This window comes from Talpa occidentalis, unplaced genomic scaffold (genome assembly GCF_014898055.3).
Source record: "Talpa occidentalis isolate TD23 unplaced genomic scaffold, MPIMG_talOcc4v2.1 talOcc4.12, whole genome shotgun sequence".
Lineage (NCBI taxonomy): Eukaryota > Metazoa > Chordata > Mammalia > Eulipotyphla > Talpidae > Talpa > Talpa occidentalis.
The window spans coordinates 32610309-32637628 of NW_023601212.1; the positions used below are offsets into that span (position 1 = coordinate 32610309).

Genomic DNA, 27320 nt, shown 5'->3' on the forward strand with positions numbered 1-27320 from the left:
ACTTTACCTTACCTTCCAGAACAATTCACTGCTTCTCCTTTGACAGCTACACCAGTTAATCGGCCAACGGGCCAGATTTCAGCTTCTTTAAGATCAAATTTTGTAGTTGTCAACCATTCACAGTCACAAGACACTGTGACCAGTAAGTTTGAATTTTGCTTTCTTAAATCTTAAATTGTATAAATGAGTGGCACTTCTTTATACCATTTCATATAGTAGGCAATTAGGTACTAGGCAGTAACTGAATTTAGTTTTTAAAAAAATCGTTAATACTACTTACTAATTAAAGTTTACAAAACTATTCAGTTTCCTTGACTTACTGCTTTGTTTTCTTGAAATACAGCTGGAGAAACTTTAAATATCATTCCTGGTCCTCAGGAAAAGAAAAATCATGCCAGTTTAATGTCACCTGGTAGGCGCAAAAGGTAAATGCCTTTTTTTTTTTTTTTTTTTTTAAGATTTATTTATGCATACAAGAACTGGGGTATAGGCTAGGGGCAGGGCGCGGCCAGTGAGAGGATCCACCAGAGACAGAGTGGAGAGCAGAACAGGCAGATTGACTGAAATACACTGCTGAGGGGAGTAGTAGGTGAGTCAGGAAAGGTCTGCTGCGCCATGTGGGTTGCTGCCTGGCTGATCAGGAATCAAACTCGCGCTGCAGTGGCTGCAGATTGCTTCATAGGTTGTGTCTTAACCCTTTGCACTGCCACGGAGGCCCCTATACTTTGTTCTTTATGCTGTTATAAATTAGGTCAAAGGGTTAGAGCTTAACTTGCTGCAAACTACATAGCTTAGACACTTCTTGTTGAAGTCTAGCAATGCTTTTTTTACTCTACTGTCCTTTGTTCCTACCGCAGAGAAAATATCTGTTCTACCATGATCTTAAGATACATGTTTCTATACAATTTGTTGCTCATATTGATTAAAGACAAACTTTTAAAATATTTCAGTGACTCTCAAGGAAAACAATCACTCTTTCTGGGCCTCATTCAACAATACGAAATTTCCAAGATCCAAATGCATTTGCAGTAGAAAAGTAAGTGGCCTTCCCAATCTCTGCAACTTGAGATATTCCTGAGTTTTTAAATGCTAAAATATGCACAAATGTGTGTGTGTGTGTGTGTGTGTGTGTGTGTAATTCAGCATTTCTCTGTGTAGTGGAATTGCCATGGGATAGAGTAGCAAACTTTAACAGTAACAGATGGTCCATTCAGAATAGCTTTTATAGATGCTCCGAGTAAGAAACAGCAACATATTTAGGAAACTTGTAAATCCATTGTTCTTGCTGAATTACGTAGTCTAATAGGGCACTTTACCGAAGTCAGATTATTGAAAACCTTGCATGAAAAGCTAAAGTGTTTAGAATAAACTATATTCTTTGTTCAGTGAAGAAGGGTTGGTGAAGGACCTGTGAAAACTCTCATAGAGTATAGTACTAAGTTACTGATGTGCACAGAGCCACCTGACTTCTGAGTTTCTAGCTAAATTTATTATGCTATCCAGTTTCCATTAACTGGCACTTTTTAACAATTGGATCTTTTTAATACTTTCTTTTCTAGCAAATGGTTATTGAAAATGCACGGGAAAAAATACTAAGCAACAAATCTCTTCAGGAAAAACTTGCAGAAAACATCAATAAATTTTTGACTAGGTAAGCAATATGTGTTTAAAATGCCTAGTTTTTGCCTAATTAAGAACTGTGCTAAAATATCTCAATTCTGTATTACAGTGACAACAATATTGCTCAAGTACCTAAGCAGACAGATAGCAGCCTTACTGAGCCAGAAACCTCAATTGATGAACTATTTGGACTTCAGGTATGGTTAAGTGTGTGTGTGTTTGTGTAAGTGAGAGAGAGAGAGAGAGAGAGAGAGAGAGAGGGAGATACATACACTCATAGTTAAAACTGATGGAATTTTGGTTTCATTTCAAAAACATTGCCAACAGATGAGATATAAAAGATTTAAATTAGGGCCTCCCCTGATGGCGCAGCAGTTGAGCGCTGGGTTGCAAGGCTGCCTGCAGCCTTTGCAGCACCAGTTTGATCCCTGGCCACTGGCGAGGGTCCCACCAAAAAAAAAAAAAAAAAAAGATTTAAATTAATACATACAAATTTATTGCATTAGTTGAATATAAGTGTTTCTGAAAAATCCTTAGTGAATTTTTAAGTGATCATTGTGAATTGTTTAAGTGGTAAAATTTATAAGACTGTCCTAACCCATCAAAGATTCACAAGTGGATATTTTTGTGTGCAATAAATATGCTATATATAGTGTATATATAGATTCTATTTTTTTTTAATTTCTTTTATGCTGCTACAAAAAATGTTAGAGACATACAGTGAATCCAAGTCATAATTAACAAAATGAACAAGACACTTTAAAAAACAAAGGTTACAAATTGAATGAGATTTTCTGCTAGGAGAAGGAATTGAGTTGCTATTCAGTGACAGTGAAGGCGAAAGAAAGTGAGCTGAAGAATTTATTAAGTTGAAAAGTCTATCGATGTACAAATAACCCTTGAAAAAAGCAGCTGAGATTGTTACTATAGGACTTTTTTAATAAAAAAACTATTGGATACATTTTCCCACAGAAAAATTCAGTAAACTAGCAAAATAGGAAAAGCTTTTTAAAGCAACCTTGAAATTATCTACCAATACTACTTTTAAAAGTTTTTCCTATCTTAATATTTAAGAAATGTATATATACTCTTCTGAATTTTTATTGTCTCCAAGTCATTTTTTTCTCCACAAATACAGCAGGTACTTAGCCATAATTAAGCACTCAGATTCCATGAGAAATTATAAGAAAGTAAAGACAAAACCATTGCTCTTGGTTGTTCATAATATTATATATTTGAGAAAAGTTAAAAATATAGATTAAAAAGAACAGCAAGACATTGTCAACCTGAGTAGTGTGCCTCAGCTTCACTAAGATGTGAACAGCCAGTTGTACAAACAGGTAAAACAGGAATTTTTAATATACTTACAAATATGCAAAATTTCTTAGATTACACAGATCATTATAATTAAAAAAATAGGTTTCCTTAAAATAGAAAATGTCTGTATTTAAAACATTAAAGAAAATTAAAATCAGACCACTAACTTGGAGAAAGTATTCCTAATATATATATCTGGCAAAGAATTTGTGTCCAAGGTACATAAGAAGCTCCCACAAATCAGTAATAAATTACCCATTTTTTAATGGAAGACTGGACTAGACAAAGGAAAATACAGGAATGGCTCGTATGCTCATAAAAAGATACCAGCATTGTCATTTGGGGAATGAAAGTTAAGAACACAATGAGATGCCATTTTTCATACTCTCTAGAATGGTTAAAATTAAAATGTCTGAGGGACCTCCCTGGTGGCTCAAGGGGTTAAGTTTCAGCACTATCAGGTTATTGGTAGCCACTGCAGCATGAGTTTAATCCCCAGCCAGGGAGCTAACCCACATGGCACAGCAGATCTCTCCTATCTTACCCTCTGTTCCCCTCAGCAGTGTATTTCAGTAGATCTTCCTATTCCGCACTCCAGTCTGTCTCTAGTGAATCCTCACACACACACCCCCCAGCACCTTTGACCTACAACCCAGCTCCTGTGTGCATAAATAAATAAAAAAATCTTTAAAATGTCTGACAACAATAAATGTTGGTAAGGATATGAAACAACTGGAACTCTGGAAAATGGCTGGCGGATGAAGTAAAATAGCACAACCAGTATAGAAAACTGGTAATTTCTTAAGTCATCTGTACACCTCGTGTACACCTGACTGTATACTACTAAATAGTAAAATGTAATAAATTGTTAATACACATAACAACTGGATGAATTGCAAAAGCATGTTGATGGGTGAAAGTAGACACAAAAGAATATATATTGTATGATTCAATTAATATTAGGTTTTAAAATAGGCAAAAATAATATATGCTGATAGAAATCAGAAATTTTTGCCTGACTAAAGGCAAGGGGAGTGATCTGCCAAGGGGAAAAACTCTAGAAAGATGTATGAATATCTTGAATGATAGAAGGCTTCTACATTTCATTTTGATTGGAGAGGTGATTACATGGTCCTTAAAATTGTCTAAGTTCGTTGACCTTGTGACTTAAGATGGGTGCATTTTATTGTATGTTATAAACACTGTATATAAATATACCTCTATTCTACCTTTGTTCCACATGAATTTCCTGTCCCTTGAGGTTCAACTGTATGCTTCACCAAAATTGAATACTGCGTTGCAAATGACTTATAAATAAATGAAATTGAGGATTTGGTTTTTATCTATTTTTTTACATTTTTCAAATGGCAGTTTATTAAGAAAAAGAGAAGGGAAAGGAGATACCTGTGTAAAAACAGATGGGCAGTCTTGGGAAGAGAGCTGCCTAAATTAAGAATTTGAAGTCTAGGGCCTCCCTGGTGGCGCAGCGGTTGAGCGCTGGGTTGCGAAGCTGCACGCAGCCTCTGTGGCGCCGGTTGGATCCCCGGCTGCTCCCCGGCCACCAGAGGAGGGTCCCACATGGTGTGCAGACCTCTCCTGCCGCCCGCTGCTCCCCTCAGCAGTGTGCTTCGGTCCTTCTGCCTGCTCTGCTCCCCGCTCTGGCTCTGGTGAATTCTCTCACCCTCCTGTGCTTCTGACTGTACCCAGTGCTTGTATAAATAAATAAATAAATAAATCTTTAAAAAAAATTATTAAAAAAAAAAAAGAATTTGAAGTCTCCAAGTATTAAAATAAATGAATAGCCCTAGCCATAGTGTATTGAAACTTCTTTGAAACCTAATGTTTTAGCTGAAAATAATTTCATCAACTTCACTTTCTCATTCTATAATAGCATGCATGTTTTCATATTTTAAAAATCTCTTAAATCTCTGTGTAAAACTGATGCAAGTAGAAAATAATATCGTTTTCATTCTACTGCTTTCCATATCCTCTAGCTTACTACTATTGCCTTTCACTCATAATGTCATATTCCAGTGTAAGAAGTTTCAGTTTAATCTGTTTGCAGTGACTTTTACAGAGAACAAGGTGGTGATGGGGTTTTGTAATCCAATAGTTTGTAAACATGAGAGCTCTCTTTTCCTCAGCACTAGTGGGTGGGGCTCCCTGTATCCCATGGTTGCATACCAGCTTGAATAAGTTATTATAAAGCATGTTCAGTATCATTCTGTTAAAATCATATTGACCTCAAAAAAAGTTCAGATGTCAATAATAAGGACATAAAATTAAGTCAAAATTATTTTAAGTAGATTGATGCTTGAAAATTGGTATTTCTTATTATTGGTAAGAATATGTACTTTGTTAGCAGAACACAAGTACCATCCTTACACAACCTCTCTAAAAGGCTGCTTGAATGACAGGTCTCAAAACTTTATTTTTTTCCCCAAGTTTCAGATACTAATCAGTATAAGCTGATTACAACACAGTACACCAACATGATCTCACATATTTAGAGAGGATGTGTCTCCTTATTAAGTGGAAAATTGTGGCTTCTGGAAGACCTTTATATTAAGCAGCAAAGTGAAATACTTCATTTAGAAATCTGGCCCTTTTTTCTTCAATTTGCTGTCAGCTGCATTTTCTGAATAGAACTTGTATTAGTCATTGGGGACCCAGTTTGTTCTAGGCTTCTGAGTTATTCTTTTTGTCCCAGAACAGTCTTCCATCTTAGTGTAGTGTTTGCAGGTAGCTTTTGTCATGCTACTTTTTTTTTTTTAAATGAGGCATGTTTTATTTATTTATTTGTTTGTTTGTTTGTTTTGTTTATACATGCACTGGGTACAGTCAGAAGCGCGGGAGGGTGAGAGAATTCACCAGAGCCAGAGTGGGGAGCAGAGCAGGCAGAAGGACCGAAGCACACTGCTGAGGGGAGCAGCGGGCGGCAGGAGAGGTCTGCGCGCCAGGTGGGACCCTCCTCTGGTGGCCAGGGAGCATCCGGGGATCGAACCAGCGCTGCAGAGGCCGTGGGCAGCTTCGCAACCCAGAGCTCAACCGCTGCACCACCGGGGAGGCCCTGTCATGCTACTTTTAAACAGCAGATCAGGCAGACCTCTCCTCTCTCACCCGCTGTTCCCCTCAGCAGTATATTTCAGTCAGTCTGCCTGTTCTGTTCCCTGCTCTGTCTCTGGTGAATTCTCTCACCCTCCCACACATCTGCTGTACGCCGGTTCTTGTATGCTTGAATAAATAAAAATCTTTTAAAAAAAATAAACAGCAGATCAGCAAGGATTTATACATTTGAAGAATGCATTGAATATTAAGAGACCAAAGAAGATACATAGAAGGGGTGAGGCGCATTTTTTTCTATATTACCATTTGTTTATTTTTAAATTTAAGATTTTTTTATTTTTATTTCTAATTTATATATATTTTTTTCACATCATTCTATTTTGTACTGCGAATGCTTTTTCCTCTCGGGTGTAGTCCCTGTAAAATTCCCATCACCGATTTACCCATGCACTATCATCATGGTTCCTTGTGCTCTTCCCTCCCCCATTTTGATCCCTCTGCCTCCCCCCGCAGAGTGTCTCTGCTTTATAGTCATCTGTTAATTTTGTTTTTTAATTTATTATAATTAATTTTTATTTCCTGATCACTTATTTGGTTCCCCTACATTCCAGGGAGGTGAATTTATACTGGAGGACCTAAACAACAATATACAATAACTAATGTGACAAAAGCAGACTAAAGAACATTATGAAATAAAACTCAGAAAAACATCAGATTTGGGGCCTCCCTGGTGGCAGAGCGGTTGAGTGCTGGGTTGCGAAGCTGCGCGCAGCCTCTGCAGTGCCGGTTCAATCCCCGGCCGCCGGGCGAGGGTCCCACATGGTGCGCAGACCTCTCCTGCCACCCGCTGCTCCCCTCAGCAGTGTACTTCGTCAGTCTGCCTGTTGTGCTCTCCGCTCTGGCTCTAATGAATTCTCTCACCTGCCTGTGCTTCTGACTGTACCCAGTGCTTGTATAAATAAATAATTAATTGATTTTAAAAAAGATCAGATTTGTGGTTATCAAAGATAGCGTTATTGAATAAAGGTGGTCAGAAGATTTAAATGTCTTAAGTACTGCAGATGTAATGTACAACATGCTGACTAATTCACTCTGCTCTGTGGTCTATTTGAAAATTCCAAAAGAGTAGCTCCTAAGAGTTATGGGAAAGAAAGAAAAGCTTTTTATTTTGTATTTATATGAGTTGATGGTTGTTAACTAAACTTACTATGGGTATCATATCATTATATACTTAATTCAAGTCTTTATGCTGTACGCCTTTAACTTACACAATGCTGCATTTCAAATTAAAAAAAGGTGATTTTATAATTACGTATGTAGTTCCTATATTCATTTTATTTTAAGTTTGGAAATATGTTCACATTCACACATAAAATTTTTGGAAGTTTAAACAAAGTGGTACCAGACATGCAGACCCATTAGCTCTAAGGGGTAAAATTAGGGAATTCACTTTTTATTTTCTGGTCTTATTTTAAAAGAACATGGTGTTATATATAACAAGTTTTCTTAGAAAGACTTCTACATGAAAAATCAAATATTAGCTATCTAATTATTTTGCTGGGATTAAAGCATAGTAATTCAGTTAGGACCACTTCGTCCTTTGCAGAGTGAAATTCACATGTCTGAAGAAGTTATACAGGATATATTGGAACAAACAGAATCAGATCCAGCATTTCAGGCACTGTTTGATCTCTTTGACTATGGTAAGTAAGCCATTTCTTTCAAAGCACTTAGAAGAAAGTTTTTTCCAGTTTCTTCGGCAGCTTAGAGTAAAGCAACATTCCTTGGTGCATCTGAAAAAAGCTATTTACAGTAAAGCAAATGTTGCATATATATTGAAGAATGTTTTAGTGTTATTACTCAAAGGTTTAGCTGTAAAAATAGAGAAATGTTTTGTATTCATATACTTTTTTTGCCACTCAACATAAATGTTTTGTACTCTGAAATATATACAGTTTACTAAATTCAGTCGGGTAATACAACGGGAATGCAAAAACCTGGCTGTTGCCCACAGAATTACTGCCTCATGCAGTATTTCTCAAAATGTGATCTCCAGCAGTATTAGCATTATCTGAAAATACTTTAAAATTCTTTAACCTCTCATGTGACTAATATAGGCTAGAGTTTAAGAACTACTGACCTGGTGGAAAAATCTTCATACTTTTCGAGGTGCAATTTTAAAACATTCATAGGACAATAATGGAAATCACAGTTTAATGTTACATGACCACTGTCAAGCTGTGTAAGTGAATGGTTGTTTTTATTTTGGTTATTTAAGCAGTTGTTTCCTGTTCCCTTTTTAACAGGTAAAACAAAGAATAATAAAAATATATCACAAGGCATTTCTGACCAGCATATGGAAACTGATGCCAATGTTGTCTTAGTAGATGAAACAAATCTCTCAGTTAAAGATTCTTTTAAAACAGAAGAATCTGGTAAGAATTTGATTTTGTTAATATCATCAACCCAAATATTAGTCATAATACAATTTCAAAGACAAGAAATACTGTTGTTCAATTTGGAAGTTGTTCAGACTTACACATAGATCATTACTGTATTTGTAAATCTGATATAAAGGTGAATTTTTAGTACCCATTCTTCCATGATACAGTAGATTCCTGACTTGCACAGGGTGATATTAAGAGTGTCCAAGTCAACAAAAATCTGTCACATCTAATATAATTTTATTCATTTATTTTGAAGATTTATTTATGCATGCATGCAAGAACTGGGGTGTAGACCAGAGGTGTGGGTGGTGAGAGGATTCTCCAGAGACAGAGTAGGGAGCAGAACAGGGAGATCTACTGAAATACACTGCTGAGGGGAGAGCAGCAGGTGAGACAGGCGAGGTCTGCTGCATGCACCATGTGGGTTAGCTCCCTGACCAGGGATCCAGCTCATGCTGTGGTGCCTGGGGATGGCTTGATAGCACTGAGACTTCAACAAACCCTGTGCCACCAGGGAGGCCCTAATACAGTTTTACTGGATTACAAGTTTCAATCCCTGATATGTAAAGTAGTAATATTCATTGAGCCTGTTAAGCAGGTTTAACTGACCATTCAGCATCTGTATCTCATTTATTTGGAGGAAACTATATGCTGTGATGATAGTCTTGTCTTAATGGACTTAATGAGATTTTAAGTCCTGTGTACCTACCGTGCCTACTAAGTCAATTCTTTCTTTGTACTTCCCACGCTGTGTCAGTGTGACACATAATAACTATTTATTGAATGAGGGAAGACAATAAGCTCATCTTAGATCTTTTTTTTTTTTAAAGATTTATTTATGCATACAAGAACTGGGATACAGGCCAGAGGTGTGGGGGGTGAGAGGATTCACCAGAGACAGAGTGGAGATTAGAACAGGCAGATTGACTGAAATGCATTGCTGAGGGGAGCAGTGGATGAGATAGGAGAGGTCTGTTGCTCCATGTCGGTTAGCTCCCTGGCCAGGGATGAAACTTGTGCTACAGTGGCAGCTGATAGCTTCATAGTGCTGACACTTAACCCCTTGCACCACCAGGGAGTCCCCCCTCATCTTATATCTTTTAAATTGGCCAAGGTATTTTATTGTATTTTCATTGTGGAATATTACATGCACAAAAGTACACAATAAGAATGTATCAGCTCATTGATTTACAATCATGGAAATACCCATGTAACCATTTCCCAAGCAAAAAAAAAAAAACCCTGAAACACCACCAGCAAGACAAATTCCTGTTCATATGCTTTCCCAGTCTATTTCCTTCATCCTTGGCCCTCTTACTGCTAAACCATAGGCCTCTCTAGTACCACCTCTGTCCATTCTGTCTACAACACACTGTGCCAAAATATTCTTTTCTGCTCATCTGTTTATAAATGCCATTACCTCCTAGCCAAAAAAAAAAATGGTTTCCAAATCTCACAGAATGTCTTCCCAAAACTACTTTTGGAGTATCTCATACTACATTTCTACTTTGAGGATCTGCCTGCACCCAAGCCTAATCCTCCATTTTTTCTGAGGCTGAATAATAATGTGATGTGTTTTCTCTCATTATATATTATATAAGAAAGTGTGTGTTTCAGTCAAGCTCCGCTGCAGAAAATGAAACTTGAAATCCTATCTCCTCAGTTCTCCTTCAAGTCTCAATCCTTTTCCAGTTCCACTTAATTGAAACTGACTACCTCTAAACTGATGTAGGCTGGAAGTAATCTCCACTAATCTCCACCCTGTGATCGGGATTCAAATGTCCTATATGCCTAATATTATTTTCCCAGTGTCACATTAACAATTATTTGATAGTGGTTATTTTCTGGATTTTTATCCTTATGTTTTTCATATTGTTAATTTTACATGTTTTCTATCCTAAATTGCCTGTATACCCAGTTTATTAGTGCTATTGTCTTCTGAAATGACATTTTTTATTCCAACTACCACCTTTATTTTGTGAGATTTCATGTAATACTTCCTCTACAACACTTTCTCACATCCCCTTATTTTCCTATACTATTATAAATTTTACTATGTATTATTCTGACTTCCTGTTCTGTATCTGCTTCACTGACCTTTCCAAGGGCAAGAATTGAGTCATTACATTGGGGTACCCAATGTACCCCAGCACCATTCACATGATTAACTTCAGTAAATGTGTGTTAAGAGTTAAACAGTACACAGTAAGATCAAATGTTAATCATGCAAAATGTTTTTGGCCCCATTTCACCTTTAAGAATTTATCAGAAAGGGCCTCCCCGGTGGCGCAGCGGTTGAGTGCTGGGTTGCAAAGCTGCCCGCAGCCTCTGCAGCGCCAGTTCGATCCCCGGCTGCTCCCTGGCCACCGGTGGAGGGTCCCACATGGCGCACAGACCTCTCCTGCCGCCCGCTGCTCCCGTCAGCAGTGTGCTTCGGTCCTTCTGCCTGCTCTGCTCCCCGCTCTGGTGAATTCTCTCATTCTCCCGCGCTTCTGACTGTGCCCTGTGCTTGTATAAATAAATTAAATAAATAAATCGAAAAAATATATATATATCAGAAAAATAATAGAAATGGTAGAAGTTGAAAAGTCAACTCTTTGAAAAGCTGAAGTTTGGGGCCTCTCTGGTAGCACAAGAGGTCAAGTCGCAGCACTATGAAGCTATCGGCAGCCACTGCAGCACAAGTTCAATCCCCAGTTAGGGAGGTAGCTTACTTGGTGCTGCAGACGTCTCCTGTCTCGCCTGCTGCTCCCCTCAGCAGTGTATTTCAGTCAATACACCTGTTCTATTCCCCACTCAGTCTCTCACCCCCCGCACCTCTGGCCTGTACCCCAGTTCTTTTTTTTTTAAGAGTTTAGCAGTTTTTTGTTTTTTTAAAAGATTTATTTATTTATTTATTTATACAAGCACTGGCTACAGTCAGAAGCGCGGGAGGGTGAGAGAATTCACCAGAGCCAGAGCGGGAACAGAACAGACAGACGGACGAAATACACTGCTGAGCAGAGCAGTGGGCGGCAGGAGAGGTCTGTACACCATGTGGGTCCCGCGCTGGTGGCCGGGGATCGAACCGGCCCTGCAGAGGCTGTGGGCAGCTTCGCAGCCCAGCACTCAACTGCTGTGCCACCAGGGGAGGCCCAGTACCCCAGTTCTTACATGCATAGATAAATAGACCTTTAAACAAAAAAAAAATGCAGCTTTTATTTGGTGTCCTTTTTATCTTTGATAAATATGGGTGTTCTTTAACCTGTGTGCTTTTTCAGAATTTCATTGTGTCATCTATTTTCCCAGAATTTTGAAAAACAGGTTGGTAAAAACAGTTTTGTGCTTGTTAAAGAGATACCAGTAAAACTTGACTGTAGTTGTTTTGGTACTCAGAAAACAAGAGCTACAGTCTATGAGACTTCCACTTACTGATATGTCAGATTATTTTCTTGGCAAAATGTGTTTTGAGGTAAAGAATACTATCTCAGAATCTGTACATACTTACCATATCTTTCTGTCAACTTGATATTTTACAGATGCACGATCTGTTGAGCCCCCATTTTGTACATCCTACCAAAGTGAAGACTCAGCAAATGCTTTGAAGGATGGCACCAACCAGAATGATCTTAGACAGGAAGTCCGGGAACATTTTCCCCAAATAAGCCCTAGCATACAGAAAAAGGCCTTTAAAACAGTTGTACCTTCTCAACAAAAGTGTACCCTTGATATTACCTTTGAATCTGTGCCTAACTTGAATGACTTTAACCAAAGAGTAAATTCTAATGCTGAATGTAATCAGCATTGTGCTGAATTATACAGCAGTCAGGTGACCGCTGAAACTGAAATGGCTCTGGAAGTTGAAAACAATTCTTTGTGTCCAAGTGTGCCAAATGAGTCTCATTTACAGCCTCATCAATGTGATATACCAATAACTTCATTTGTTTCCCTTGGTGGTGAAACTAACAATGAAAACTTAATCCTCTCTGGGAAAACTTCTCAATTTTTATCCCATAATACTCCATTAACTGGGAAGCCAACTAGAAAAAGTCAATTTTGTGAAAGTTCTAAGGATACAGGAATACTTAAAACTAGTCTGCTTGGTTCCAAGTCACCAGATTCTAGTGAAATTCACCAGAGTAAAATTGAAATTAATAATGTATTACCAGTTGCATCACAACAGCTTTCAGATTGCCAAGGTAATTCTTCACTTCAGAGTAAAATATTACCAGTGTCTGTTGAAAGTTCATGTTTAAATATATCTGAACAAGTAGAAATTTGTGTTGGCGATTCATTATCTTCAATTAAACACCCATCTAATGATTCATCACCTATTGAATTAAATCATACAGACCAAGAAATTCTGCCCTCCAAGTCTGAGAAAGTTGTTTTGGAGTCACAAGAGCCTTCATCTTCTGTAAAAGAAGGTGGAGAAAGTATTTTTCTCTCTTTAGGTGAAAATGAAAACTGTAGGGAAGTTGCATTGATCCCTCCAGAAGGTAATCCTATAGAAGATAGACACACTCTTCCTTCTGAACCTGTGTGTTCTTCAATGGGAGATTCTCGCCCTGAGTCCCAAAATACTGGTAAATCTGCTGGTGACAACCCAAATGAGATAGATGCATCAAATATTGTGTCTCTGAAAATTATCATCAGTGATGATCCATTTGTTTCCTCGGATGCTGAACTTAATAGTGCTGTTTCTAGTATCAGCGAAGAAAACTTGCCAACTATAATTTTGTCTTCTGCTAAATCACCTGCAAAAAATGCAGAATTAGTTAAGTGCCTGTCTTCAGAAGAAACTGCAGGTGCCACCACATCTGCTGAAGGAATAGAGGATTCAGCTTCAGTGGAACAGAGCCTGCTAGGGCTCAAACCTGAAGACTCTGCAGTGAACAGCACTCAGAATGAGGACAGCATAGCTTTTTCAGCGAATGTTTCACCGTGTGTTTCAAAGGATGGAGGATACATACAGTTGATGCCAGCCACAAGCACAACTTTTGGCAATTCAAATAACATTCTAATAGCTACCTGTGTGACTGATCCAACAGCCTTGGGAACAACTGTAAGTCAGTCTAATGTTGTGGTGTTGCCTGGAAACTCTGCACCTATCACTGCTCAACCTCCACCACCTCAGTTACAGACACCACCAGGGCAAACAGTGTATTTGCTGTCAACCAAGCTGTGTCACCCAGCTTTTCACAAGGTAACTTGAAGAACATAATGAACAGTTGGATACATAGGCTTACACCTGTGTATGTCCGGGTACAGATGTACACATGCACACACACATACTGACCCATGCCAAGGAGTCCCACTGTGGTGAGTGTTGGAGGCTTAGAAGAAAAGGAAAAGGACATACTGAAGTTTATTTTTCTGGCTTGTGATCTGATGTCTCGTGTAGGCAGTTATTGTCTCAGACAATAAATCACTAGCTAGAGAGTAGGAGAAAGGATTCTAAAATTTGTGATTATGATACTTCTTCAGCTTATTAATTCAGGGAGACCTTGACCTTTTTTAAAAATACTCTGGTAAGCTGTGGAATTCAGTGATTTAATTTTTCACTTTTCTCCTTCCACAATTACTTCCTAGTCCATGTGGTAAGCTACCACATACACACACAGACTGATTCCTCACGTGTATCTATACTAAAACCCAGTGTTGGGGGAAGTTTTTTTTTAATCCAAAAAGGACAAGTTTATTAGGGGAAAAAAAGGAAAGGAGAAAATGATGCAGGTGAACAGAAGGCACCTCTATTGTGGGAGATTTTTTTAAACAGCTTGCATGGTCTTAGTTTTCAAAGAATCTAATAACTATGTGCACTTTTTTTAAGATTTATTTATGCGTAGAAGAACTGGGGTTTAGCTGCTGCGGGGTGAGAGGATTCACCAGAAATGGAGTGGGGAGCAGAACAGGCTGATCTACTGAAATACACTGCTGAGGGGAACAGCAGGCAAGACAGGAGAGGTCCACTGCACCATATATGGATTAGCTCCCTGACCAGGGATCAAACTCCGGCCATAGCTGTGATAGCACTGAGTCTTAACCCCTGTGCCACCAGGGAACCCTTACATGGAGAGATTAAAACAAAATTTGAATTTCTCTGTCCATAAAACCCTTTGAAATTCCTTACTGTCTTTAATATCCAGAATTGACCCCGTCCTTAGAACTCTTGTTTATAGAGGCACTTGTTGCATTTATTACATGTCATTTTATATTTAGTTAGTGGTTGGCATGACCATCCTGCTCACCTTGATAAGATACTCCTTTAGGAGAGAACTTGTGGCATGTTTATCTACAGTTCCTTCTATATTGGTTCCCAGGCTCCTTTTCCTTTTTTACATTATAGGCAGACAATAATTAAATATCAGAAATTGAGCATTGAGCCTGATGGATCAGTTCGAAGTGCTATTTAAAATAAAAGAAACTGGTCAGAATTTGGTAGAGAATGTGGGATTTGAGCTACAGCTTAGAGAAAGAGGAAGGACTTTGGAATATATGATATCTCTGAAGGTATTTGAGAGGCTGAAGAAGGTGTGCACGGGAGTGAGGAAATCAACCCCACAAAAGTAGTGAGTGAATATTAGGAATAGATTGATTTATAGTGCAAGCAAGGCTCAGTTATAAATCTGTACTACCATATAATAGAACTGTACTATTCCTAATAGAAGAGTGTCCAACCTTTGCCATAGACTATATTGTTGACATCTAAGGACTATGTAAGTCTAGTTTTAGTTCATTGTGCATATATCTGGACCTTTTTGACAGTACCATTGAGAGAATAGTTGGAGTTATGAGCAGGTCTTGGGTTGTTAACATTTAGTTGGGATCCTGTTTTTGTAATATGTAAGATTCAGACCTCACCAGTTCTCTAATGAGTTTCATGATGCTTTGTAGAGGAGTCAGAATATAACTGTAATGATATGATTTCTTGGCTATAGAGTGTTACGCTTATGATAATTATCTTGATTAAACGCCATAAGGCTACTTGAATGTTCACATTGACTATGATTAGTCTTGATGTTCGTAAATTAATTTTTTAAAGAAGAACAGATTATAAAGAAAGAATGTTACAGAATTTCACAATAATTACTTTGGTGTCTAGTGTTTAGGAGAGAAAATCTTACTGAGAAATTTTTTTTAGGATCTGCCATCATAATCGCTTCTCCAGTCCAGCCTGTACTCCAGGGAATGGTGGGAATGATCCCTGTGTCTGTGGTTGGACAGAATGGAAATACCTTTTCTGCTCCTCCTCGACAGGTAAAATTTATGCATTCAAAACAGCATTGATGCTTTTCAAACGTAGTGTAGCTAATGACATCTTCTCTTCTAGGTCCTTCATATGCCTTTGGCAGCACCTGTATGCAGTAGAAGTATCTCTCAATTCCCCATCCCTCCAAAATCTCAGAAGACTCAGGGAGTAAGAAGCAAGCCTTGTACAGGTACATTTTAAGTTCATCAGTGTCACTTTATGTTGTGTGTTCATTTGTTTTTGGCAGCACCACAGCCTTTCTTTTTTAATAACTAATCTGTTCATTGCAGTAATTAAAAAGATAAATGGAACAAAATAGTTTAGAAAAAGATGGTATCTGCAGGGCCTTGTGTGTGGGGAAGTAACATCAAAAGTAAGAGGGGGCAGGGTGGATTGTTTGATAAGATTTTTTAGTTGTTTTATATAATCTGAAAAATACTGGATGCCTCCTTTTTGTTACTATTTCTTATTATTTTGTTACTATTATTAAACCTATACAGTTCATAATAGTGTTTAAGACACTTTCATATATCCATTAAATGTCTTTCAGTGAGATCTATTGTCACCTTTCACCTGAACTTTCAGTTGGTTTCTGGATTCACCTCTTCCCCATACAGGCTCAATTCTGCAATGCCTGTTTTTCCATGTTATTCTGCCATACCCAAATGCTACCTTCAGCACTGAATCTGTCCAACCACCTCTGCCTTTGACCTAGGCTTCTTAACATTGTTTGGAAGTGATGACATTCAATACCATTTAAAAATTTCTTACCCTTATTGCCATTTTACAATCATTTTTAAAATGTCTTCCTGTTCTTTTTCTCTCCCATTTTCCCTTCACACTGCTCTGGAATTCACAGCTACTCTCAAAAACTACTTTCTTTTTCCCTTCTTTCTTAGAGGAATGATTTTGTTATTCTTAAAGTTAATATCATCTACCTATGATCTAGATTCTGTCTTCTAGATCTTTAGCTTTTCTTCTTTTACTCCTAACTGTACATACAGATTCTTGGGTTTGACCACCTACCAACCCTTATTTCCCATTCCTCCTTTATCCACATCATTGTCTTTTCTATCTCCATTAATATCACCATATACATTGGGTTTTTTCTAATCTTTTTCTTAACACACAAGGCCCTCATTATCTCGTCTTTGCTTTCCTTTCTAACTTCGTATCTTCGTACCCCCTCACATAATCTCTGAAGTCCATGGAAATTGAAATATGGCTATTAAAACTCCAGTGCACAGTCTCCGAATCAAGTAGATTTGCAAATTCACAGTTAACTGGGCAAAATTTTCAAGTAGGACTAAAGTAACTATGTATGAATCTAAGTAATACCTTTAAGTGCTGCATTGAGCATTGTAATGTATAAATCCAAAGACTGAAGTTGGGCCTCCCCGGTGGCACAGCAGTTGAGCGCTGGGTTGCAAAGCTGCCCGCGGCCTCTGCGGCACCGGTTCAATCCCCGGCTGCTCCCCGGCCACCAGAGGAGGGTCCCACATGGCGCGCAGACCTCTCCTGCCACCCACTGCTCCCCTCAGCAGTGTACTTTGGTCCTTCTGCCTGCTCTGCTCCCCGCTCTGGCTCTGGTGAATTCTTTCACCCTCCCGTGCTTCTGACTGTACCCAGTGCATGTATAAACAGAAGAAACAAATAAATAAATAAATAACATGCCTCTATTTAAAAAAAAAAAAAAGACAGAACTTGAATCATGTCATTGCTCCATATTTTTATTTTGAAATCTCTATAAAAATGAATGAGTGACTATCTTGTATAATTACAAGGCTGCTTTTTAAAGACTAGTTTGTGAACATTTCATTTGTATATTAGCTATCATTTTTAAAGTTTTCTCTTATTAAAAAAAATAAATAAATGAGGGCCTCCATGGTGGTGCAGGGGTTAAAGACAGCACTGTGAGGCTGCTGCCAGCCACTGCAACATGAGTTGGATCCCCGGCCAGGGAGCCAACACACATGGCACAGCAGACCTCTCCTGTCTCACCCGCTACTCCCCTCAGCAGTGTATTTCAGTACATCTGAGTGTTCTGCTCCCCACTCTGTCTCTGGTGAAGCCTCTCCCCCCCACACACACCTCGGCCTACACCCCAGTTCTTATATGCATAAATAAATAAATAAATAAATCTTTAAAAAAATGAAAAAAAAATTTAGGTGTTTTCTTGTAATACCGTGGCCTATCATATGCATTTTCAAGCAAGTATATTCTCTTAGGAATGTTTTGTTTTCCTTTTCTAATTAATCCATTTATAATTTCAGGAAAACAGGTAAATAATTTGGTGGATTCGTCGAGTCATTTAGTTGGATGCTCTGCCCAAAGGTGAGAAGGAAAGTTCTTAACAGATTCTTTGAATGGCCAGAGAAAAAACGGGATTTTTTTATGTTGCTAAATTTTTTTCTTTTTTTCTTTTCTTTTTTTTTTTTCTAATTGGTAGAGTTGAAGTTTCTGACAAGAAGTTGACCACAGATCTTGGGAAAAAATTGGAAGAAACCACCGTTCCCTTGTCAGCAGAGAATGTAGTTCCAACTAGCAAGCCATTTGAAAGCCACAGGCGTGTACTTTGTTTTGATAGCACTGCTTCTCCTGTGGCAAATACACAGGGGCCAAACCATAGGGTGGGGTCCCACAACAAAGAGAAGAATGACGTTTTACTTCCTAATCTTGACTTACCCCTTTCGTCCTCCACCTTAAAACCCCCTTCTCATAATGCTCTCAAAAGAGAGAAACCTCCTGTGCCTAAGATTTTATCTAAATCAGAAACTGCCATTAGTAGACATACCACCATAAAAGAAACTCAGTCAGAAAAGAAAGTTTCACCAACAGAAGCTGTACTTGAATCTTTCCATAAAGCAACAGCTAACAAGGAGAATGAATTATGCAGTGATATGGAAGAAAAAATCCAGAAACCTCAAAACTGTCTAATGGACAGCAAAATGGGGGTTTAAGAAATGAGAAAACTATAACTTCACTGCAAGAACTAACCAAAAAACAAGGCACAGCCTCAAATGGTAAAAATGTCACTTCAGTGGGTCCAACTGTGAAGGATCTGAAACAAGAACAGACCAAATCTGCCAATTCTTTGATGAGCCCCCTAACCAAACATCCTTCAGAAATGTTACAAGATGTTCAGTGGCATAGTCCAGTCAGTAGGCTCCCTGATAGCGCTGACTTACCTGTTCCCCGGACACCTGGCTCAGGGGCAGGGGAAAAGCATAAGGAAGAACCTGCTGATGGTATCAAGGTCCCCTCCAGCAGGCGTTTCGGTGAGGACAGTAGCGTGCCCAAAGTGATGGTCCCCCCTGTCACTCCAGACTTGCCTGCCTGCAGCCCCGCCAGTGAGACTGGGAGTGAGAACAGTGTAAACATGGCTGCCCACACACTGATGATTCTCTCTAGAGCAGCCATCTCAAGAACTGCTTCTACTCCTCTGAAAGACAACACGCAGCAGTTCAGGGCCTCTTCAAGGAGCACAACAAAAAAGCGGAAAATTGAGGAATTAGATGAGCGGGAGCGCAGCCGTACTTCTGGTAAAAATCTTGCAAATTCATCAATACCAATGAAGAAGAAGAAAATTAAGGCAAGTTTGAACATCTTAATTTCAAAACCATACCTCTGCCTTTCTTTCACTTGCTCAGATTAGCGACCTCAGCATTTTTTCCCCACAGCTATCTACCCAAACTTAATCAAGACAGCATTGAGTTTTGACTGAGAAAATACAGCCTATATAGCAGTGTTTCTCAGCCAGTGTGGTACTCGGTGTGTCTTGGTGGAACCGCATTTTCAGAACGATTACTAAGACATTTATTTTTAAACATATTCCTTTGGGAAGGAGGTTTTTGTTACTGTCATGATAGGACCTTAGTACTTTGGGGAGAATGACATAAGCATGGAAAGCCATTGTGTATGGAATAACCAAGTAGAAGCCTTCTTTGCAACTCCTCCTACCTCTAGGGATTTTTTCACATGACCTGCCATCTCTTCCATAAGCCTTTACAGAAGTTGGCATGTTAAAGCAATATAAAATTTAAGTTTACTTGTTTCCTCTTTAACACTGCTTATCTATAGAAAGGCAATGCAGGCATAGTATTGCTACATGAAACATGAAACTTTTCTCCTAAAGCCCTTTAGCCAATTAGTAAGTGAATTGAATAGGAAGAAAGGTGTTTACAGTGTCATTGAGGAAATAGATTATGAGGGGAAAAATATTGACTTTATAGCCAAGTAAGCCAGGGTTTGATTCCTGATCACTTGCTTATTGGTTCCGTGACCACAAGTAAACCTGTAGCTTAGTCTCAGCTGCTTTGTTTGACCTCAAGTTACCCATTTTACCTTATTACATGTACTGTATTATCAAGTGTTTAGAACTTGAGAAAGTACCTGTCACTCTGAAAATCTTACTAATTTTTAAGGTTTGTGGTTTGGCAATAATGGCTACCTTATAGAAATGGCTACCTTGTCTCATTCAGTTTTCACACACTCTGGATTTATGTAATATATTTTGCCCTAAACTAATGTTGAAATATCAAAGCACATTTTAGTAACCTTAGATTTATAAAATTTGTACTTCTCTATGTAACTGAAATTCTAATGAAATAAAAATGTTGGCAAAGATATCAGTATATGTAAGAACCTGATGAAAGGTTCTGAGTGACTGAATAGGAAAGTTTTGGCCTTGAATTGAATTCACAATGTTAACTTAGGCTTATTTTTTCTTTTTTTCTTTTTTTCTTTTTTTTTTTTTTGACAGAAAAAGAAGCTACCCAGTTCATTTCCAGCTGGAATGGATGTGGACAAATTTTTGTTATCATTACATTATGATGAGTAAATATGAACGTATTAGAATAATAGGTGTAAAACTCTTATCCCTTAAGCTGTGAGTGTAGGGAATGAGATATTGACAGACTCTGAAAGCATGACCTGCACTTTCCTTGTACTGAAATTTCACTTTATATCTAAATCATGCTGTTTCTGAAGCAGCTTCCTACTTGTAAATAGATTTAACTGGTATATTTTTTATTTTGAAAAAAATTTGCAGAAATGTAAGTAAAGCCAATCTGCAAAACTGTATAGCTTTGACAATTGCATATGTAAATGTGTATAAATCTTATTGAAATAGAGCTTAGATCAACCTAATATTCTTACACTGTGTTTTTTGACTTATGATCCCTCATTCTGAGGCTTATTCATCTGAAATAGTTTCTCACTTTTGGGGGGAAAATGCTTTTCCTTGTAGATTGCTTTCAGTAACTGTCCAACTAGACACTGAAAGACATAGCCACTAAGTAATACAAAATGATAACTACTTCACCTGGTAGTGATCAGAAAATAAGTGTTTGGAGTTTTTCACCCCTTCTTATAATTGCAGTAAAGAATATATTTCTGGACTTTTACACCTTAATTGTTTCTTCTGGTCATTCTGGACTTCTCTTTTAAAATGGGAATTTTGTAAACCATTTGCGCGTCCTGATCCTTTGTTTATAACTTTTAAGGTCTTTTACAGAACTAAGTCTCGACTATTGAGCCATATAAAATTTGGTTATGTAGTTGGAATTTCTTGGTATGTATATTATTTTCCCCTGAATACTGGGGATCTAAAGAATTGCACTAATTCATAAACCTCTTTACATAGTAGTGACCAATGCACATTTAATTTAAATCTTGTATTCTATATTAAAGTGTGTGTGAAGGATTATCTTCTGGTATTATTTTAGAAAGCCATGTCCATCATAAGATGTAAAAAGAGGAATCATAGTTTTATATTTTAATTTAGTTTCTTCTAAGTGGGCTGTTAAATGACTGTATCTGTATAGCACATTGTCTTTGAGCCCCTCAAAGTGTCATAAAGAATTATTCTCAAAAAAGTCCTTAAGGAGAAAGAGGTGCCTTTTCTGTATTAAACATAAACATCAGTCAAGTTGAAGAATTGGCTTAAACTTTTAAATGAGAACAGAAATTATGCAGGTTCCCCCTGCTATCCAAAAGTAGGACATTCCTATTTGGTATGATCTGGTAGGTTATTTTAGGAGTCTGAGAACACTGAAAAGGTTTTCCATATAAATGGTAAAAGTATTCCTAGACCCAAAAAATAACCTGCCGAAACATACCAAATCAGAACATTGTGCTTTCAGATTGCGGGGGAAACCTGTAATTTGTATGTGACCAATTGTGCCTAGATATTAAAGTATGTTCTTTTAAGTGTTTTCTGTTTGGTTTCATATCAATATATTAAAGTTTTTTTCTACAGTTGTGTATATTTTCCTCAACCTTTTTTTGTCCTAGGCTTTAAAAAAAAAAAAAATCTTACTCATCTTACTCTAACACAGCATTTTTCAATGTAGAAATCACATCTAAGGCTGACCCTTACTGCAGAAATTTGTGTTGTAAAAATTTTTTATGATGTGGCAGTGGTCTGTTTCTAAAGAACTAAATATACAATTGTTTATTTAACTCAACTTGATACTGTACCACAGTTAGGTTTAAATAAATATTTTCCTTCAAAAGTTATTTTATATGTTATTTTATATTTAGATATTTTGATAAATTTCTTTGCAAGGCAAGTCTTTTTTCAGAATCACATGTTGAAAATTACATTTTCTTCAATATATGTTTATATGTCCTGAGTACTACGAATTCATGTGCATATTAAAACACATTCACTCTGAGATTGTTAGTTCACTAAGAGCCACTAGATATTGTCAAAAGGAAATATATGTATTTGTAACTTTCTTTCATTTTCAAGAGCAAAACATTAAGCCCCGTTTTATCTTGGAAGTACAGATGTCATGGACTTAATGATTGTAGTGGTGTCCCTGGTAACCTGTTTTAACAGTCAAGTGCCCCGGTTGACTACATTTCAGTGTTCATATATACTACATGCTATGTGTGGCTACTTTTGTAACTACAGGTAAAGATATACTCTTTTAGGCATTATTTAGTGATTAATGTGGTTGGTGTATGCCAGACCTGACAAGTCCTGTATTTAAAATACTTGATTATTTGAACCTTGAATATTATTAGAACCTAGTAGTACTTTGAAATTGCACATGAAGTGAAGTATCCATCAGCAGTCACCCAAAGATGAAGGTCATGACTTTCACAGAGCCCACAATTTGAGCTTTGATGAGGAATAATTTCAAAATAATTCATTTCTCCAGCCACCATCTTTCAGGATCAGGCCCAACTTCTTGAGATTATGTATCAGTTTTAACTTTATTATTATACTTCCTGTCAATGGACTTTTTATATACATTAACATTTTGGCATTCTTTGCTAGTTGTTTTTTTCCCTCCTATTTTGTCTGCATAGTTAAACTGTAAGTATAAATTCTTAATGCCTTTTTTCAAAAATGAACAACAATGTAAGAAGATAAAGTTTAATAACAAAAATTAAGTGTAAGATCCTAATACCTGGTATGAGTGAGAAAGTAGGTTTTTTCCCCTAAATATTTAACCACTTGACTCAGCATATTTTGCTGATAGACTTACTCTTCCCCTACCCATTGACTTAGTGTCTCTATTCTGTGCAAATTCGATATTTTGTTCAAAATTCTAAAATCAGAAAAGATTATGACAGCCCATTCCTCTCCTAAGTTTAACATGAAGACTCATTTCATAGCAAACCTGACCTGATTGGACATGAGACGGAGTCATTAAGTATGAATATTCCCATTTTGTTGTAAAAATAGTAATGTGCTCAGTTGGTGTGCTGCGTCAGATTCAGGTGAAGGTATGTGATACATACTTGGTATCAATTGTGGGGGTCCTAAATATTCTGAATTATGAAACCCAGCTAACTATAAAGATGGAAGACGAAACATTTTGGATTTACAATGTATTTATACATATATACATGGACTGTATATACTACAGTCAATGTGCAAATTATTTTGTGCCACTGATTAAATAATTACAGCTCTGTGTGTGTTAAAATTCAAGTATTCACTACCTTTTAATTTTAGAATCACTTGTTTCAAATTAGAATTCTTTTGTGAAACTCATTTGAACTATTAATACTGTAACTTACACTGAAAGAAACTAATGGTAATGATAATATGGTTTGTATCACTAGCTTTGTAGCTTTCCATCTCAAATTTCTCGCTAAACTGGATATTTTGTTTTTGCTATTTTTAGAAGACATTGTTCTATTGTTTTTTAGTGAAATTTTTGTGAAAGGATACATATAAAAAGTTTAGATTCAGGCCTCCCTGGTGGCCTAGGGAATAAGTCTCAACACTATCACCCCTGCAGCCTGAGTTCAATCCTCAGCCAGGGAGTTAACCCACATATGGCACAGCATATGTTTCAACCACTGTGCCCGCTGCTCCCTTTTGCAGTATATTTCAGTAGATCTGCCTATTCTGCCCCCATTCTGTCTCCAGTGAATCGTCTCAATACCCGTACTTCTGGCCGACCCTCCAGATCTTCTACAAAATATTTTTTAAAAGGTCAGACTACTGGGCCTCCCATGGTGGTGCAGTGGTGAGCACTGGGCTGCGAAGCTGCCGCAGCCTCTGCAGCGCCGGTTCAATTCCCAGCCCCCGGAGAGGGTCCCACATGGCGCAACAGACCTTTCCTACCGCCCGCTGCTCCCCTCAGCAGTGTATTTTCGTCAGTCTGCCTGCTCTGCCCTCCGCTCTGACTCTGGTGAATTCTCTTGCCCTCCTGCGCTTCTGACTGTACCCAGTGCTTGTATAAATAAATCTTAAAAAAAAAAAAGGTCAGACTATTGAGTACATCCAGTTAAATGAATTTTCTAAAAGTACTACATCCACTTAAAACTAGATGCCAGCAGGACCCTAGGATCTCATTGTATGTCATTCCAGTAACTTCTAGCCCCAAGAGCAATTAACAATTCTGACTTACAGCACCATAATTTCAGCTTTAAAAACTTTGTGTAATAGCCTTGTCTATTCATATGACTTCTTTTGCTCAACAATGCAAGATACACTCCTGTTGTGTGTGATTCAAGTGTCATCCTCCATGCTGTGTAGTTTCATGTTGTGTCTGCACACATTTTCTTATGCCATGGTTAATCTGTTGTATGGTTGGTGAACATTTCTTTCCAGACTGAGACTCTTATGAATAGGACTGTTGTGAATATTCTTCTGCATGTGTCCTAGTGACTGTATTAACACTTTGAGTTGGATATCTTCTTAGAAGTGGGCTTGCTGGATCCTAGAATTGTATGTATCCAATCTTACTCAGATTTTCCAGTTTTCCAGACTATACTGAGTCATGCTACTGTCTACAGTGTAAGGAGTGTTCTAGTTCTCTCTTGACAGTAGGTGGTATTTTCATTCTAGTCATTTTATTTTTTTTTTAACTTTTTTTTTTTTAAAGATTTATTTATTTATATATACAAGCACTGGTACAGTCAGAAGCGCAGGAGGGTGAAAGAGTTCACCAGAGCCAGAGTGGGAACAGAACAGGCAGACTGACGAAATACACTGCTGAGGGTAGAGGCGGGCGGCAGGAGAGGTCTGCGCACCATGTGGGACCCTCACCGGTGACCGAGTATCGAACCGGTGCTGCAGAGGCTGCAGGCAGTTTTTGCAGCCCAGCGCTTAACTGCTGCGCCACCAGGGGAGGCCCTCTAGTCATTTTAGTGGCATATATGGTATCCCATTATACCTTTAAGGTATAATGCCATTTCAAGTGTTTATTAGCCATTTGGAGATCTTTGTGGAGAATATCTCATGTCTTTTGCCAGTTTTCTATTTCAGTTGTCTTGTTCTTACATTTATGTATATATTTTTCCTGTATTCTATGCATAAATCTTTCTCAGATGAACATGTCTGAATATTTTACCGTATTTTCTTCCAAAAGCTCATTGCTCGGACTTGGGTTTGATCAGTCTTCATCTGTAATCAATTTTCCATAGGTATCCAATTTAGCCAAAACATTTATTGAGAAAGACTGTCCTTCCCAAACACAATGCAGGCTATCTTTGTCATAAGCTGGTGAACTATGAAGTTTTGCTTCTGGACCCCAATCTATTCCATTGGTCTACTTCTTACAATAATACATCTTAATTACTATAGGAAATCTGCCCTGTTTTATATCTGGACCACTTATAAGCGATCTCTACAAAGGTAATGGTTTCCTGATACTTATTTACTAAAGATCAATTCATTGATAAGTAATTTTCCAATTTCATCCCTTCTTAACATACTGTTTAGCACAGGGAGTACAAATATTAACTAGCTACTTGTCTTACTCATTTTAGTGGAATGTGGAGTGTATGTTTACTTCAGTTTTTAGGGTTTTAAGATGTCCATTAGTAGGGCCTCCCCGGTGGCGCAGCGGTTGAGCGCTGGGTTGCAAAGCTGCCCGCAGCCTCTGCAGTGCCGGTTCGATCCCCGGCTGCTCCTGCCACCGGAGGAGGGTCCCACATGGCGCGCAGACCTCTCCTGCCCGCCCGCTGCTCCCCTCAGCAGTGTACTTCGGTCCTTCTGCCTGTTCGCTCCCCGCTCTGGCTCTGGTGAATTCTCTCAACCCCCGTGCTTCGACTGTACCCAGTGCTTGTATAAATAAATAATTAAATCTTTAAAAAAAAAAAAAAAGAATGTCCATTAGTAGTATCCATTCAGGTAATGTTCATATATCAATTGTAATTTTTAATAGATCCATGAATTTGAAATATATACAATAATGTTACTAAAAATGTGTGATAATGGGCCTCCCTGGTGGCACAGCGGGTTAAACCAGCCACACTATAAAGCTGTCCGCAGTCTCTGCAGCACCGTTCATTCCTGACCGGCCAGGGAGAAACCACATGGCGTGGCAGACCTCTCCTGCCTTGCCTGCTCCTCTCAGCAGTGTTTTTTCAGTCTGTGCCTGTTCAGCTCCCTGTTCTGTCTGGTGAATTCTCTCACCTCCCTGTGCCTCTGGCCTGTACCCCAATTCTGCATAAATAATCTTTAAAAAAAAGCATATACTACATTTTAAATAAATTTAACAATATGTCAGCATATAAATAAAATACTGTGAGGTTGGTTTCAAATGTGTGCCAATTTTTCTTTTTCTTAAATATTCACCCATGCATACAAGAGCTAGGGCACAGGCCAGAGGCACAGGAGGGGCCGGGGAGGACTCACCAGAGACAGAGTGGGAAACAGACAGGCAGATTCCAAAGCACACTGTTGATGGGAGCAGCAGGGCAAGTCAGGAGAGGTGCTGTGCCACAGGGCCGCTCCCTATCTAGCCAGGGATCAAACTCATGCTGCAGCAGCAACGGACAGCTTCATAGGTGCATTTCCACCCTTGTGTGACCAGGGAGGCCCATGTATGTCAACTTTTTTTTTTTTAAAGATTTATTTATACAAGCACTGGGTACAGTCTGACGCGCGGGAGGGTGAGAGAATTCACCAGAGCAGAGCGGGGAACAGAACAGGCCGACTGATGAGATACACTGCTGAGGTGAGCAGCAGGCGCAGCAGGAGAGGTGTGTGTGCCATGTGGGACCCTCACCCAGTGGCCGGGTTCAAACCGGCACTGCAGAGGCTGCAGGTAGCTTCGCAGCCCAGCGCTCAACCACTGCACCACTGGGGAGGCCCATGTATGTCAATTTTTAAAATGAACTTGAAACTTTTCATCTTCTATTTTATCTGAATATTTAAATAATAA

The 27320-nt window shown here is 38.3% G+C and overlaps 2 protein-coding genes across 2 annotated transcripts; both read left to right on the forward strand.

Moving 5' to 3' along the window:
- Window positions 1–1032, forward strand: LOC129145539 (protein NPAT-like; the record flags this gene model as incomplete). The annotated part of the gene is made up of 3 exons (XM_054693903.1): window positions 1–142; window positions 344–425; window positions 951–1032. Coding segments are annotated over 3 exons (306 nt in total), but the record flags the coding sequence as incomplete, so codon positions are not given.
- Window positions 1033–1479: 447 nt separating this feature from the next.
- LOC119240885 (protein NPAT-like) lies at window positions 1480–20786 on the forward strand. The gene is given in 12 exon segments (XM_037505678.2): window positions 1480–1651; window positions 1730–1817; window positions 7610–7706; window positions 8310–8438; window positions 11969–13579; window positions 13582–13635; window positions 15574–15689; window positions 15763–15871; window positions 17955–18015; window positions 18131–18585; window positions 18588–19273; window positions 20444–20786. Coding segments are annotated over 12 exon segments (3573 nt in total). The 5' UTR covers window positions 1480–1562; the 3' UTR covers window positions 20522–20786.
- Window positions 20787–27320: the final 6534 nt, after the last annotated feature.